Below are 12,753 nucleotides of genomic sequence, written 5' to 3'. Positions count from 1 at the left end.
GAGCAGTAACTCCAGCTGCCCCCTCCTCTCCTTCACACCCCTGGGTAGTATCTGCAGTGATGTACCTAAATGAGTGGCAAGAAGGGACAGGCGAGAATAAATTGGAGGTCATTAACTGTTGCGCTTTGAGGACTGGAGAGCAACTACCTTGTGTTAAAAGCAGCCAAACTGCTTGATAGGGGGAATGCCACAACAGTGGATCTACAGTCCAGTTTAGACATCAGTCTCCTCCCCCCCCCCCCATGCTGATCTCTGCAGTCTGCCAAAGACAGCCTCCTGCTCCTCCCCTCTGTGCCTTAGCTGGCATCTCTCACTCTCTCCCCCAGTCAGAGGGCCTTGCCTTCTTTCTTGAGTCATCTGACACTTTTGTTAGGCAGGTTGCCTTTCCGGTATCTCAGTGACGTGCAAAGAGGCGGCTTGGCAGATGGTTCTGCTGTTGAAGTCATGTCTCCTTGGCCCTTTACGATGGTTTGAGTGTGACTCACCAAAAGCAGATTTAATATATGGAATTCATTGGTCCAAAGAGGGACACCTTCTAAGCAAGCCCTTCTCTTTCAGCCGCATTGCTGCCCCCCCCCGAAGGGTAACAGGGCCAACCTACCTCAGAGCAATAATGTAAAGGTGACCGAGATTGCATAGACCATTTTGAAAAGAAGTGTTCTATAAATGCTGAGCTCGATTATTCGTTCAGGTGGATTTTTAAAGGGCTTGGATAAGTCCATGGAGGTAACTTCTAATGGCCTCTAGACATGGCAAGTATCTGCAGTCTCCATATCCAGGGGCACTACGATCTCTGCATATCCAAGGCTAGGGGCAAACTGAGAGTTAGCAGGCAGCCAGGGATGCCTTTGCTCTGTTTGAGCTTGCCAGGGTTACTGATGGAGATAATGTGGAATTAGGCAGATCCTTGGCCTGAAACAGCTTAGGACATACAGAAGGAGTGTTGAGGGCCTCGTTCACACATGCAGGAAAAATGAGGTAGTTCAACTTCTCTTTAGACAGAGAATCACTGAGGGTCACATTTTGTTATGTCCCTCTACCATAAAAGCTCCATGTAAACAGAAAACCAGCACAGCAACCAAAATGGGGTAGGCAGAACCTTTCTTCCTGGTTTGCTAGTTTTCTATCTTTGTAGAATTGCTGTAGGTGAGGGAATTTTCAGAAATGGATTCTGCAACCTGAAGTGGTGTCATACATTAGACGACCTTGCCATCTCTTTCTCCTGCGTGCATGAGCCAGTTCTGAGCTGTGGCTATGACGTTCCAACTTAAGAACTGTTCAGAAAAGCTTTTATTTCAGCTTGAGCCCCTGATGTGGCTTGCAGCCAGGCCCTCCCTGTCTACATAATACTGGCACAATTACAGTACTGTAAATGCCTTGACATTGCTGTATAAATTTGAGTATTATTAGCATGGTGTTCAGAATGGCAAAGCCATGCGTTGCTACAGTTTCTTAGCTGTGGTACCCGGACTTGGGAATGCCCTCCCCCTGCAGACTCACCACAGTCCTTGCCTGAGAATTCAGCAGAGGTGTTGCAAGTTTTCACGGAGCCAAATCCTTGGCCTCTTGGTTCAAGGTGGCCCCCTTCTTCCCCTCCTCACATACAATGGGCATCATTAGACTGTGTCTGCACAGCGGGCTCTGTCGCCACTGTTCACATTAATGGATGCTTTTCAAGCACGTGGGACCACATTACCCTCTCCATCCTAAAATACCTACGCTAAGTCCAAGCCTGTCTTTCTTGTATCCTCAGTTTTTATTAACACATCCCTAACTGATAATGACGTCTCCTTGCTTTTGAGAGAGAGATGGTAAATTTTCAAGGAAGCAACGCACATCCCCTTCTTGTGATTACCTACCTGAGAGATATGATTAAGACTGGCTCTTGGCTCTTCATCGAGGATTATCCACACACACACACACACATTCCACTCACGCCTCAGCTCCATATGGATAATTGTGCATTTATGATGTACATAAAGCACAATGCCAGCTCTGCCACCCGCATGAAGCCTGCAGATTAGTTAGAAATTATATACCTATATTTGGCCTAGACTGATTCAGTCACAGCTGGGGGTACTGATGAACCCGAGTCCTGACATTCAGTACAAACCCATTCCAGAGCATCTTGATAAAAGCCTGAAAGGGGGGGCAGGGTGGACTGGAGAAATGGTTCATTTCTTCTTCAGAAATGGGTAACCAAAGTTTGGCTCCAGGTAGTTAAAAAAACATACCTAGTACAACCTCTCAAAATTTATATCAGCCAGTCCCTGGTGAAGAGCTCTGGAGAACTCAAAACCTTGCACAGTTTTGTGATCTCTTGCTTGTTCCTGATATAAAAGGCATTTTTACCTTGCTTCTGAAATTTATCTGCAGACCAACCCAGTTATAAGTGGCCTTGCTTCCAGCTTCATCCTGGGCTTCCCTTCCTCAAGGAGGTATCAAAACTGTCCAGGTGCTTATTACACATGAACCAGGTACCCAAGATCTGATACACAGATAGCCCAAGGCTCTGAGATGTCCAGAAAGGGACTTCTATAAATCTTTTCCTCAAAACGGGAGGCATGATGCATCTCTCCCCCCTCCTCCAAAAATTGCTTAAGCTACCCTTACAAATGCTGCACAGTTGAAATTTGCTACCCATGTAATCCAAGATCCCCAGAATCCTAGGAAAGGGCGAATTTGAGACGTGCAGGTTACTTCTTCAGAGGACAGACACCCCACAAAGAGCAAGCAAAACTCAATCATGTTGCGTGATGGCAGTTTCACTGGCCCATTGCACGTGCGAATTGGGTATGCGTAAGCTTTGGTCATTTAGGAAGCACATCTACAATTACAGATTGCAAGGCTACAAGCATGGACGGCTTCAAAGGGGAATTAGATAAGCATATGGCGCAGAGGTCCATCAGTGGCTATTAGCCACAAGGTATAGATAGGGACTCTGGGGCAAGTGATGCTCTGTCTTCTTGGTGCTTGGGGGGGGGTCAACAGTGGGAGGGCTTCTAATGTCCTGGCCCCACTGGTGGACCTTCTGATGGCACCTGGTATTTCTGGCCATTGTGTGATACAGAGTGTTGGGCTGGATGGGCCTTTGGCCTGATCCAACATTGGCATCTCTTATGTTCTTAAGGTAGAAGAGAAGCCTGAAGTTCCACACGATTATTGATGATTTCACCCACAATGTACACACGTTCCCTCAGCAGTCTGTTCTGCTGGGGGAGACTGCGCCATCTAGACTGAGCGTTTCCACTTGCTCAGTCCCACCCTGGACTGCTGAGGCCTTTAAAAGGATCTGCCGCCTTTTGCTGGGGGGGGACTCTGGTGGTGGTGGAAAGTGCCGTCAGGTCACAGACAACTTATGGTGACCCCCACAGGGTTTTCAAGGCTAGAGAGGTTCAGAGGTTAGCCCTTACCTGCCTCTACGTAGTGACCCTGGGCTTCCTGGGTGGTCTCCCATCCAAATACTATCCAGGGCCAACCCTGCTTAGCCTCCAAGATCTGACGAGATCGAGCTAGCCTGGGCTTCCCAAGTCAGGGCAGAGGCTCTGTTAGTTCTTCGTTGTATTGTGATAGGATTTTGTTTTTGTATTGTAATAAGGTTTTACAGGGCTCTTTTTGTAGAAAAAGCCCAGCAGGAACTCTTTAGCATAATAGGCCACACCCAATGCCAGAAACTCATCAGCATATTAGGCCACGCCCCTGCCAGCACAGCTCATTAGCACATTAGGACGCACCCCCATGTTACCAGAAGCCTGGTCATCCAGCCACACCCACCTTTTGCTTCTTATTCTGTTTACCTTGTTTGTTGTCAAAACCCAGGGCTTTTTTTGTACCAGGAACTCCTTTGCATGTTAGGCCACACACCCCTAACGTAGCCAATCCTAATGAGTTCCTGCTGTTGGGTGTGGCCCATTATGCTAATGAGTTCCTGCTGGGCGTGGCCAACTTGGGAGCCAGCCGGAACTCCGTTCCTGTGCGTTCCTGCCCAAAAATAGCCCTGAGTGGTTTTATATTTGAATGGAAAAGCGAGACATACATTTTTACTCCACTTTTCGCAGAGATAAAATCTGAACAAAAAAGTTCCAAATTCTGGAGGAGAAACATGTTGTGAAACACAGCAGCCCCATGTCCTCCCCTGTTGCAATGGGTTATTCGCTTCCTAGTTGGCTTCGGTGGAAGGAAATCGCTCCCCTCCCCAATCCCTGGGGAGCAGAAGGCGCTCTGTGGCCCCAGGTGAAGAGCTATGTAAACCAAACAAGGAACATTACATCAAAATGAAATGGGGCAGGGGGTAGAAAAGGCCACTTTCAACGGCAGCACCTTCATGAGGAGGGAAAGCTGCATGACTGATTAATGCTATTTCAAGTGTTCAAATGCTCAGATTTCTGCAAAAGGTGGAGTCAAAATTTGACCAACTACAAGCGTGCATTTAATATGTGCGGAGAACACCATGTTCTCATGCAAGGGGCATCAGCCCTGTCAATGCAGCCTCCCCCCCAAAAAAACCTTTTGGTTCCCTGGTGCTCCCCACTTCTCAAGCTCTCAAGGGTGAAACTGACTCATCTTCCGCCCCACTATCTTGCCCCTTGTAAGTGGGCTGGAAAAACTTCGAGCATACGGAAGCAATGGCCCAGTTCTCCATTGGGCTGCCGAAATTCCTCTTCCCTTGGTCTGGGATCTGGATTATTACAATATTATTGTAAGAAATCGGAGATACTTCCGGTGCTGAGCAAAGTTCACTGTATAAATGTTTGCACAACCCTACTGAAGAAACCTCTGGCTGAGCTCTTCTTCACCAGTAGGGAGATGTGGAAGGCACAGCAACTGTCAGCCTTTTAAAACACCCAAGGTAGTGGGTGGTCTGGCTTTTGTGGGATGCTTGCAAAATGCCCTGGATCCCCCCCCCACCTCCTTCTGGCCATTTTCATCTCTCTTCTATCATCCCCTCTCCCCCAGAGCTGCCTGCAGTCCAGCCTCCTCCTCCTCCTGCTGCATATACTGAAATAAGCCAGACACGGGGCTAAAAATAGGCACCTAATGGAAGCTGCAATGCAGACTTCCCTTCTCGCATTCCTTGATGGCAGAGGGCCAGCTGACTTGACAGAAAAGGAAGCCGGGAAAGTACACTGTTGAAGGTGGGAAAGGAGACAGTCTGCCCTGCCCACTCTGTAGCTCTCCATCAAGCCAGGGGTGATCTGAGATTCCCCACTCCTCCCTGTTGGAGGTTCTGTCTTCAGTAAGACCATCACAACTTTCCTGCAGCACCATCTGACCATGGCCTCCCCTCCTCCTAATCTTGTTCAGGTCTCCCATTTTTATTCTGTTGCAACTGCCTTCAGCTTGCTCCTGCTGTGCACACACTTGGCTTGTCTAAGCAGGCTCCCAGCCAGTGTTCCCTCTAAGCTGAGTTAGTGTGAGCTAGCTCACATTTTTTTAGCCCCCAGCTCACACATTTTTGTCTCGGCTCAGGAAGGATGGCTCCAGAGCAAACTAGGTTAAGCAGCAGCCAAATCACTCGCTCACTTTAATGCTAGTAGCTCACAAAGTAGAATTTTTGCTCACAAGACTCCACAGCTTAGAGGGAACATTGTTCCCAGCTATCTAGCCCAAATAGGGGCAGTTCAAGAATCTTGGCATTTATTTAATCAACCAAGCCCCAATGCTACATACATATCGTGGGGGTATTTTCAAACAACAGAGTGCTGGGGAAGGACTCAGGTCTGCTTCATATAAGAAGGCTACTGAAAAAGGCTACTGTGGCTTCCAAACCCTTGCAGTTTTCATGCACTGCTTTTTACACTTTGGGCCTAAAACAGACACATGAAGTGGCCATCAGAAACCACCGGCAGGCTGGGCAGAGTATTCAGCATTCACTTAGGCCAAGCTTTGATCTTAGGCTGCTTATGGACCCCTGACTCCAACAGTATTTTTGCTGTAACTGTAAAAGGCCCTTCTACCCCAAACTGCCTGCCTCTTCTTTTTGCCTCTGGAGGCCAGAGGTCCCACTTTCAAGAAGCTGTCATGGGAGTGAAGTGGAATGATCCAAGCCCTAGCCAGGAGAGCCTCTCTCCTATACAACTGACAGCAGAAGTACCTAGGGAAAATTCTGAGCAATCAGATCTTCACTTCTCTGTGTTAACATATAAAAATCCTCAGGGGCTTGATAGATTTGCCCAAAACAGACCGGATGAAGGGATGCAGTGGACACAGAGCACTCCTGTGCAGGGGGAAACAGGGATGGATCCAACTGCCTTCTAGCCTCCCCACAACCCACTTCTGCATTTTTTTTTAAAAAGCCCACCTACCAGTGGTTGGGAAGGGCCCTTGCTTTGCATGCAAACATCCCAGATTTAATATCGGGAATCTCTGGTTGAAAGGGTCTGAGGTTGCGGAACGAGGAAAGACTCATGGCTCGAGGGGCTACATGTCTGAATGACCACTCACCATGAATGTGCACAAAAGCAGAATCACTCACGGGATTTAGGAGTTTCTAACTGTCATCTTTAATACTTAAAAGATACCCACACGCATACACACACTACAGAGAACCAAAAGTGGAATGGTTGAGCCAGAGCGGCAGGTGAGCAGGAATCTCTGGTGTGGCCTGGGAAAGAGGAAGCTGGACCTCCATCAGTGAAAAATTCCAGCCAAGAGACACTCTCCTGGGAGGCAGCTGTCCAGAGGAGGAGGATCCCAGCGCCAAGGGTCAACGATGGCTGAAGAACCCCTGAGGATAGTTGAACCTGAAAGGCTTCATCCGGCTGGGTCCCCTAAGAAAGGAAGGGAAGCAGAGAGAGTGCTGAGTGTCCAAGGCTACCACGGGAAAGTCTCTTTGAAAAAGCGCTGGCTGCCTCATTATTATGCTGATTAACAACACACTAACAGCAATGTAAATAAATAAATAAACAAACAAACAGCAGTGTACAAAATTCTGTAAAAGCAGAGCACAGGTTTCACACTGCAGTGGAACCCAAGCATCTTAACTGGCTCCAGCCAAATTACTGCTATGCCTTGTACTTTGTACGGAAAAAAAGATCACTGCCCCCAGGGTGCTTCAAACTAAAAAGACAAAACCAGCAGAGGAGACCAGGGGGATGGGCATCAGAAGACAGAAGCCCAGTTCCAGCCTTTACTCACCATGCAAGCAAAAACAAACAAAACAAAGTAGTTAAATGCAAGAAGGTCAGAACTCTGTATCTCTGTCACAGTGCTGCAGACAAGGGCATCTGGGTTTCAACCTGGAATCTGTTCTACTCTCCATAACTCCCACCATTTCAGGATTAATTTTAAATCTAAGTATCTAATATTCAAGATTCTACACAAATGTGGCTTTTAAAAAATCTACTCAGAAATCAGAAGTCATGTTTGAGAGCTCCTGTAGTTCAGGGTAGGGATGCCATATGCTGTATGTTGCCTTTTCTCTCTGCATTGATTCCCATCCTTCATTGCTCATGCGCAGTCTCATCTCCATCTTCCCTTCTCTGTTTCGGTATTTTCTTTTTCTTAATGAATACATTTTAATTACATCTTTATTACGTTTCCGTATTTTCCAAGGAGGCTCCTAAATTTAGGTCATAGGGGGAAACTCTGCATGGTAGCCTCTTAATTTGCTCCACAGTGTCCCATTTCCTCTTCGGAGAAGAGGAGACCAAGAGCACCAGTCCCAATGCCGACTAAGCAAGGGACACAGGACTGCTTAAGGATGAGAATTCATAGGTGCTGGGCTCAAAGTAAAGCTGAAAATGGAGACCGCTCCAAGGCGGCAATGAATCCCCGATCAAAGGGCAGGATCTGGAGAAAAAAGCAGCAGCCTCCTGCAGAGAGGGAGAGAGAAGGGCTCCCGATGTGAAGCTCCTTTTTCTAGGCAGAAAGAGCAGCTGCACCCAGCAAGACACGCAGCTGCACCAGGAGGAGCAGGACAATGGAGAGCAGTAGGAGCAATGTGTGCCGAAAGGGGAAGGGAGAGGAAAAGAGAGGAGGCCTGTCTAGGACACAGCTTGTTCAAAATCACAGCCCCCAACCTGTGGCTGATGTAAACAGGTCTACTCCCATCGCAGCATTAAGTGTGAGAGTGAGGGCAACACAAGCAGGCAACAGCATGAGCAATGCATCGCCCAAAGAGGCTACAGGTGGGCACTTTCAATGAAAAGAGATGGGGGAAGCCTCTGAGCCTGTGCAGGCAGCCAGCTACTTGACTTGGGCAAAATGTTAAAATTGAGAATGTATTGTCAGAGAAGGAGACTTTGCACAAAATCATACCTATGATTGGGGGGGGGGGGGAAATACCCCCTGTTCACAGAGGAGCCGAAATCTCACAGAAGGCTCCTCCCCACATGTTAGGTAGTCCTTGTAACTCATTACCTGACTAGACGCAGACACATCTTCTCCTGTGGAAACTCCTTGGGCCCCTCCACGCTGTTGTCATGGGTCTCCGTCTCTAGGTAAACATCCAAGACGACGCACAAGCGCTGCAGCTGGTTGGTCAACAGCTGGTAGCCTGGCTTGGGGCCGCACAGCTCTTTGTAATAGACACTGACCTCACTCTCCATGGACTGGAAAAAACAACGACCAGGAGACAGAGTGGTCAGCCTCCCAGATGTACACACATGTATACTGTCCTGAATATTGCAGGAAAGTTATTTCAGTTATATAGGTTTTCATAAAACAGGGACAGTCAGACTTGGACACAGAGAAGCAAGAAGAGATTTGGGTGCCGCTGGGGCGGACACAGTGGGAGTAAAAAGTCAGCTGCCAAGCCCAGCACACCTAAGTGACTCTGGCTGGACCTTTTCCTGGCTTGTGTCTCCCAACTTACCCGGATGTTGTCATCATTGCTGCTGGTCTTTTCTCCCTTCCAGTTCAGGCACAGGCTGAAGACAGGTGGCACGGAAGAGTACCCCGGGTTCAGCACCACAGCAGCTTGGAGTTTGGCTACAACACAAGGGGAGATGTATCAGCAGAGCAGTGTGTGAGGAGAGAGCTATATAGTGCAGGAACCAGCAGGCTGGAACTCTCAGACTGATCCTCAATCAGTGCACATACATGCAAGTAGAGCTTGCAAAATTCTCTCTTCTTTTTCCCCCTCATTCTGCACATGCGCACACACACACACACAGACACACAGACACACACAAGCTGAATGTGATTTGACAACCTATGGCAAGTAAGCAGAATTATGCAAAGCAGAAATGAAAACAACAATTTGCTTTTGAGAACTGGGACATGGCGGGGGGGGGGGGGGGAGAGAAATGAAGAAATGGCTCTTGAACGCATCCAGGTCTGCTCAGAAAAGAACCCCATCTCCCAACACTACAGGCACTACAGGCAGTACTTTCACTGTGGGTGGTGGTGGTGGATAGTGTTTGGGGAGGGGGGGCTTTGAGTAGTAAGTTTCCTCCTATTTACCCATTCCACGGGCTGTTCAGTACACAAGAGTAGATTCAGAATGGCACACTGCAGTTGTACCAGGAGACTCTGGCTGTCCAAAGCTTCCATCACCCAGTGATCTCAGTCGCTTTCCACTGCAATGGCCTCTTTGCCCCTTCCCTTGGACTGCAATGCATCTAAGCTCCAAGCCTCTGTGACCAAAATCCAATGCACCTCAGCTATACTAGTTAAGCCCTAACACAGAATGTGGGGCATTTTACTGGAGTGTTTCAGCTCTTCCCCCCCATGAAAGCCATGCATTCTTCCAGAGGCCACTCCAGGGAGGCCAAGGAGAAGGGCAACCAACATACCTGTTCCTCTTTCGATCAGTGCCATGTAATACAGGTGAGTATCCTCAGCCAAACCAGCCTCCACAACATCTTTGGTGTAGGGCAGCTCCTGCAAGGGCACAAAGGTGGTGGCGAGCTGGACATGTGCAGGCACACTCTCCAAGCCAATGTCATGGTTACCCCCCCACCCCACCCAACAGAAGAAGAGGAGGAGGAAACTGGATTTATACCCCACCCTTCACTACCCAAAGGAGTCCAGAGCAGCTTACAATCTCCTTCTCCTTCCCCTCCCCACAACAGACACCCTATGAGGTAGGTGGGGCTGAGAGAGCTCTTTTGAGAACTGCTTGTGAGAGAACAGCTCTGAGAGAACTGTGACTGACCCAAGGTCACACCAGAAGCTGCATGTATAGGAGTGGGTAATCAAACCCAGTTCTCCCAGATTAGAGTCCACGCTCATAACGACTACATCAAACTGGCTGGGTAACTTCAAGGCCCCATGAAAAGCAGGGGAGCTGTGGGGCTGCTCCTCTCAAGCTGCCCCCCCCCAACCTACCAGGTAATCCTCATATGTGAGCGCAGTCCACTTCACCAAACGTGACACGATCTTTGCAGGAAAGAGGTGTTGGCATTCACTGGAGACTGGCAGGATTCCGTGCTCTGAAACCCAAAACCAAGAAGAACCACATCAATCTAGGAGCACATAGAGGAAAGGAGAAAGATGTAGGCTGCTTTGGATCCCCTATGGGGCAGAAAGATGGGGGGGGGTAAATGAAGAAGTGGATAAATACATAAATGTGACAAATGTGACCAACCCTCATTCTGGTGCGAGTTGCGACCAGCAAATGAACTACCAAAACTTGGGGTGAGTCTACCCCAGCCTCAAGCTTGACCAGCGCTACTGCTGGCTTCATAACGTTCACTCAGTTTAGGACCTTATCAGTTTACTCTAAACCCCAGGCACAGATATCACCATCAGAGTGAGTACTGGGGCTTCGAACTAACTCCTGTGTTGCATGGTCCGGGGTTAAAGGTGGATGTTGGGTCTGCAAAGGGTGGAGAGGGCTGCTGCCCCCGAAAATGTGGCCGCTTTCACCGAGGTAAGCGCTAGCTCTGGAGAAAGAGGAGGGGAGGCCTGCTGGGACGTACCAAGGGAAGCAAATTGCTTGTGCAGAGCCAGGCGGGACTCCAGCCTCATCTTGAGCAACTTCATGGTCCTCTCCATGTGGCTGGCGCTCAGAGAGCTGTCTGCTACCACGGGCTGTTGTAAACAAGAGAAGACAAGGAAGAAAGAGCTACATCAGCTGCCTGGCAAACCAGGTGGGCCTGACCGAGTTAGGTTCTCTTAACTATAGATCTGAAGAGTTGCCAAGCATGCTGGGAAAAGAAACCAGGCATTTGTCCCCGATGTCGAGGACCCTTCTAGCTCATCTGTGCCATTCAGCAACAGGCTACAGGCCATAAGCTCTGGTCTGCCGCATCATATGTCAAGCGCATAACTTGTCGCTTCACTTTCTTCATTTCCCTTTCTGGAGATGTTTGGTGAGTTGATGCAACTGTGATTAGAAGGAACTCTAAACGTCAAGTGAGGAATCCCTGTAACAGTTCTTCTAACTGAAACGCCGTGCAGCAAAACAGGGAAACACGGCCACAGGGATGGTAATGATAACTATCTTTTGAAGGAGTCCATGACTATGTAGAGCTCTGTGTATGCGAAGGGAAGGGGAAGGGCAACATGGCCCTGTGCTGTAGCCAAAGGACCAAGAGTGGCTGGGAGTTCGTACTTCTCTCTTCCAGAAACATGTAGCATCACAAGTGCCACAACATGACATATCTGGGATGTATTTAAATAGTGTGTAAAGAATTTATGGTAATGTTGAATTGATTAGCAAAATGGTAAACACTTGTGTGAGCTAAATAAGGTTTTCGGATGGAACAAGATCTAAATATTCCTTTTTCTGCCTCTTCATCACGTTACAAGGAAAACATTTCGTTCCACCCCCCTATTCAGTACCCTGGCCAACAGATGTAGTTGGATTCTTCTAGCCCTTCCACTGCCCTGCGAATCTATGCCCCCACAGTTTGCATCCATCTATACATGCTATAATGTAGCCCACTTCCCCTTTGATATCCAGTCTTACATGTGCATTTGCACCCACCTGCACATGCCCACCACAACCCCTTCGTTCATGCTTCCATGAGCAAACACTCACTGCCTTGGAAAGAAATTGGAGACCCAGGACTGAGAAGCTTGCCCTCCCTGCAAGAGTTGCATCGGCAGCAGTGATGAAGGCTGCTGGAGATGTGTCTTCTGTATTCAAACTCACCTGGGGCTGATCCTTGGGGAAGTGCAGCCCCCCCAGCTTCTGCACCCACACGTAAGGGTGGCCCAGCTCCGTGACATAGTCGCTGAGGGTCAGGATACTGGAAAGACATACAGAGAGAGAGAGGTAGTGACAGACAGACAATATAAGGTCCACAGGGACACCCTTCTGCCCACTCCTGGCTTACCCAACTTTATCAAACTGGAACTGGTTGGCAGGATTGGGAGTTCGCTTCCCATGATCTCCGGGATACAAGCAGCTCAAAAGGGAATCAGGGGACAGCAGGTCTCTAGGAAGAAAGAGAAGAGTGATGTGAACACTCAGTATTTCAGAGTTATCCCTTTTGGATGCGGTAAGCTAAGAACCTCTCTTCTTCTGCTATGCAGCTTGCAAATCCTCCCACCAGAGAAAAATATTATCTTGCAGTACGATATTGCTTACCCAACACCATCGGTATATCTATGGCTTATAGAGTTTCCTGGGGGGAAAACAGACAGGCTGTAGTAGCCCCAAGACCTTTACAGTCTTACGTGCAAAAGAGGGAACAATTCAAATAAAGAAAATAAGCATTTCACACAATTTCAAGCAGAGGTTCACGGTGGGAAGATACTCATCCAAAATTCCACACTTGAGATTATGCAAGCGTAACACATTTGCATGCACTGCAGCACACTGCTTGTCTTCTCTCCTAAATCTTCCCCTCCTTGAAGCCT

The 12,753-nt window shown here is 48.4% G+C and overlaps 1 protein-coding gene across 1 annotated transcript in view; it reads right to left on the bottom strand.

The window, feature by feature from the left end:
* Positions 1-6,489: 6,489 nt before the first annotated feature.
* The window catches only part of LOC107105968 (THO complex subunit 5 homolog), a 17,036-nt gene continuing 10,772 nt past the window's right edge, over positions 6,490-12,753 (bottom strand). The window contains exons 5-12 of the mRNA XM_015406027.1: positions 12,228-12,329; positions 12,044-12,140; positions 10,866-10,977; positions 10,273-10,376; positions 9,738-9,825; positions 8,816-8,931; positions 8,362-8,552; positions 6,490-6,770 (exon numbers count right to left, since the gene is read on the bottom strand). Coding sequence (XP_015261513.1) covers positions 6,707-6,770; positions 8,362-8,552; positions 8,816-8,931; positions 9,738-9,825; positions 10,273-10,376; positions 10,866-10,977; positions 12,044-12,140; positions 12,228-12,329 — 874 coding nt within the window. The 3' untranslated portion in view covers positions 6,490-6,706. The remainder of the gene's footprint in view (positions 6,771-8,361; positions 8,553-8,815; positions 8,932-9,737; positions 9,826-10,272; positions 10,377-10,865; positions 10,978-12,043; positions 12,141-12,227; positions 12,330-12,753) is intronic.

This window comes from Gekko japonicus, unplaced genomic scaffold (genome assembly GCF_001447785.1).
Source record: "Gekko japonicus isolate JY-2015 unplaced genomic scaffold, Gekko_japonicus_V1.1 scaffold431, whole genome shotgun sequence".
NCBI classification, from domain to species: Eukaryota; Metazoa; Chordata; class Lepidosauria; order Squamata; family Gekkonidae; genus Gekko; species Gekko japonicus.
This window is presented reverse-complemented; position numbering and strand designations above follow the sequence as displayed.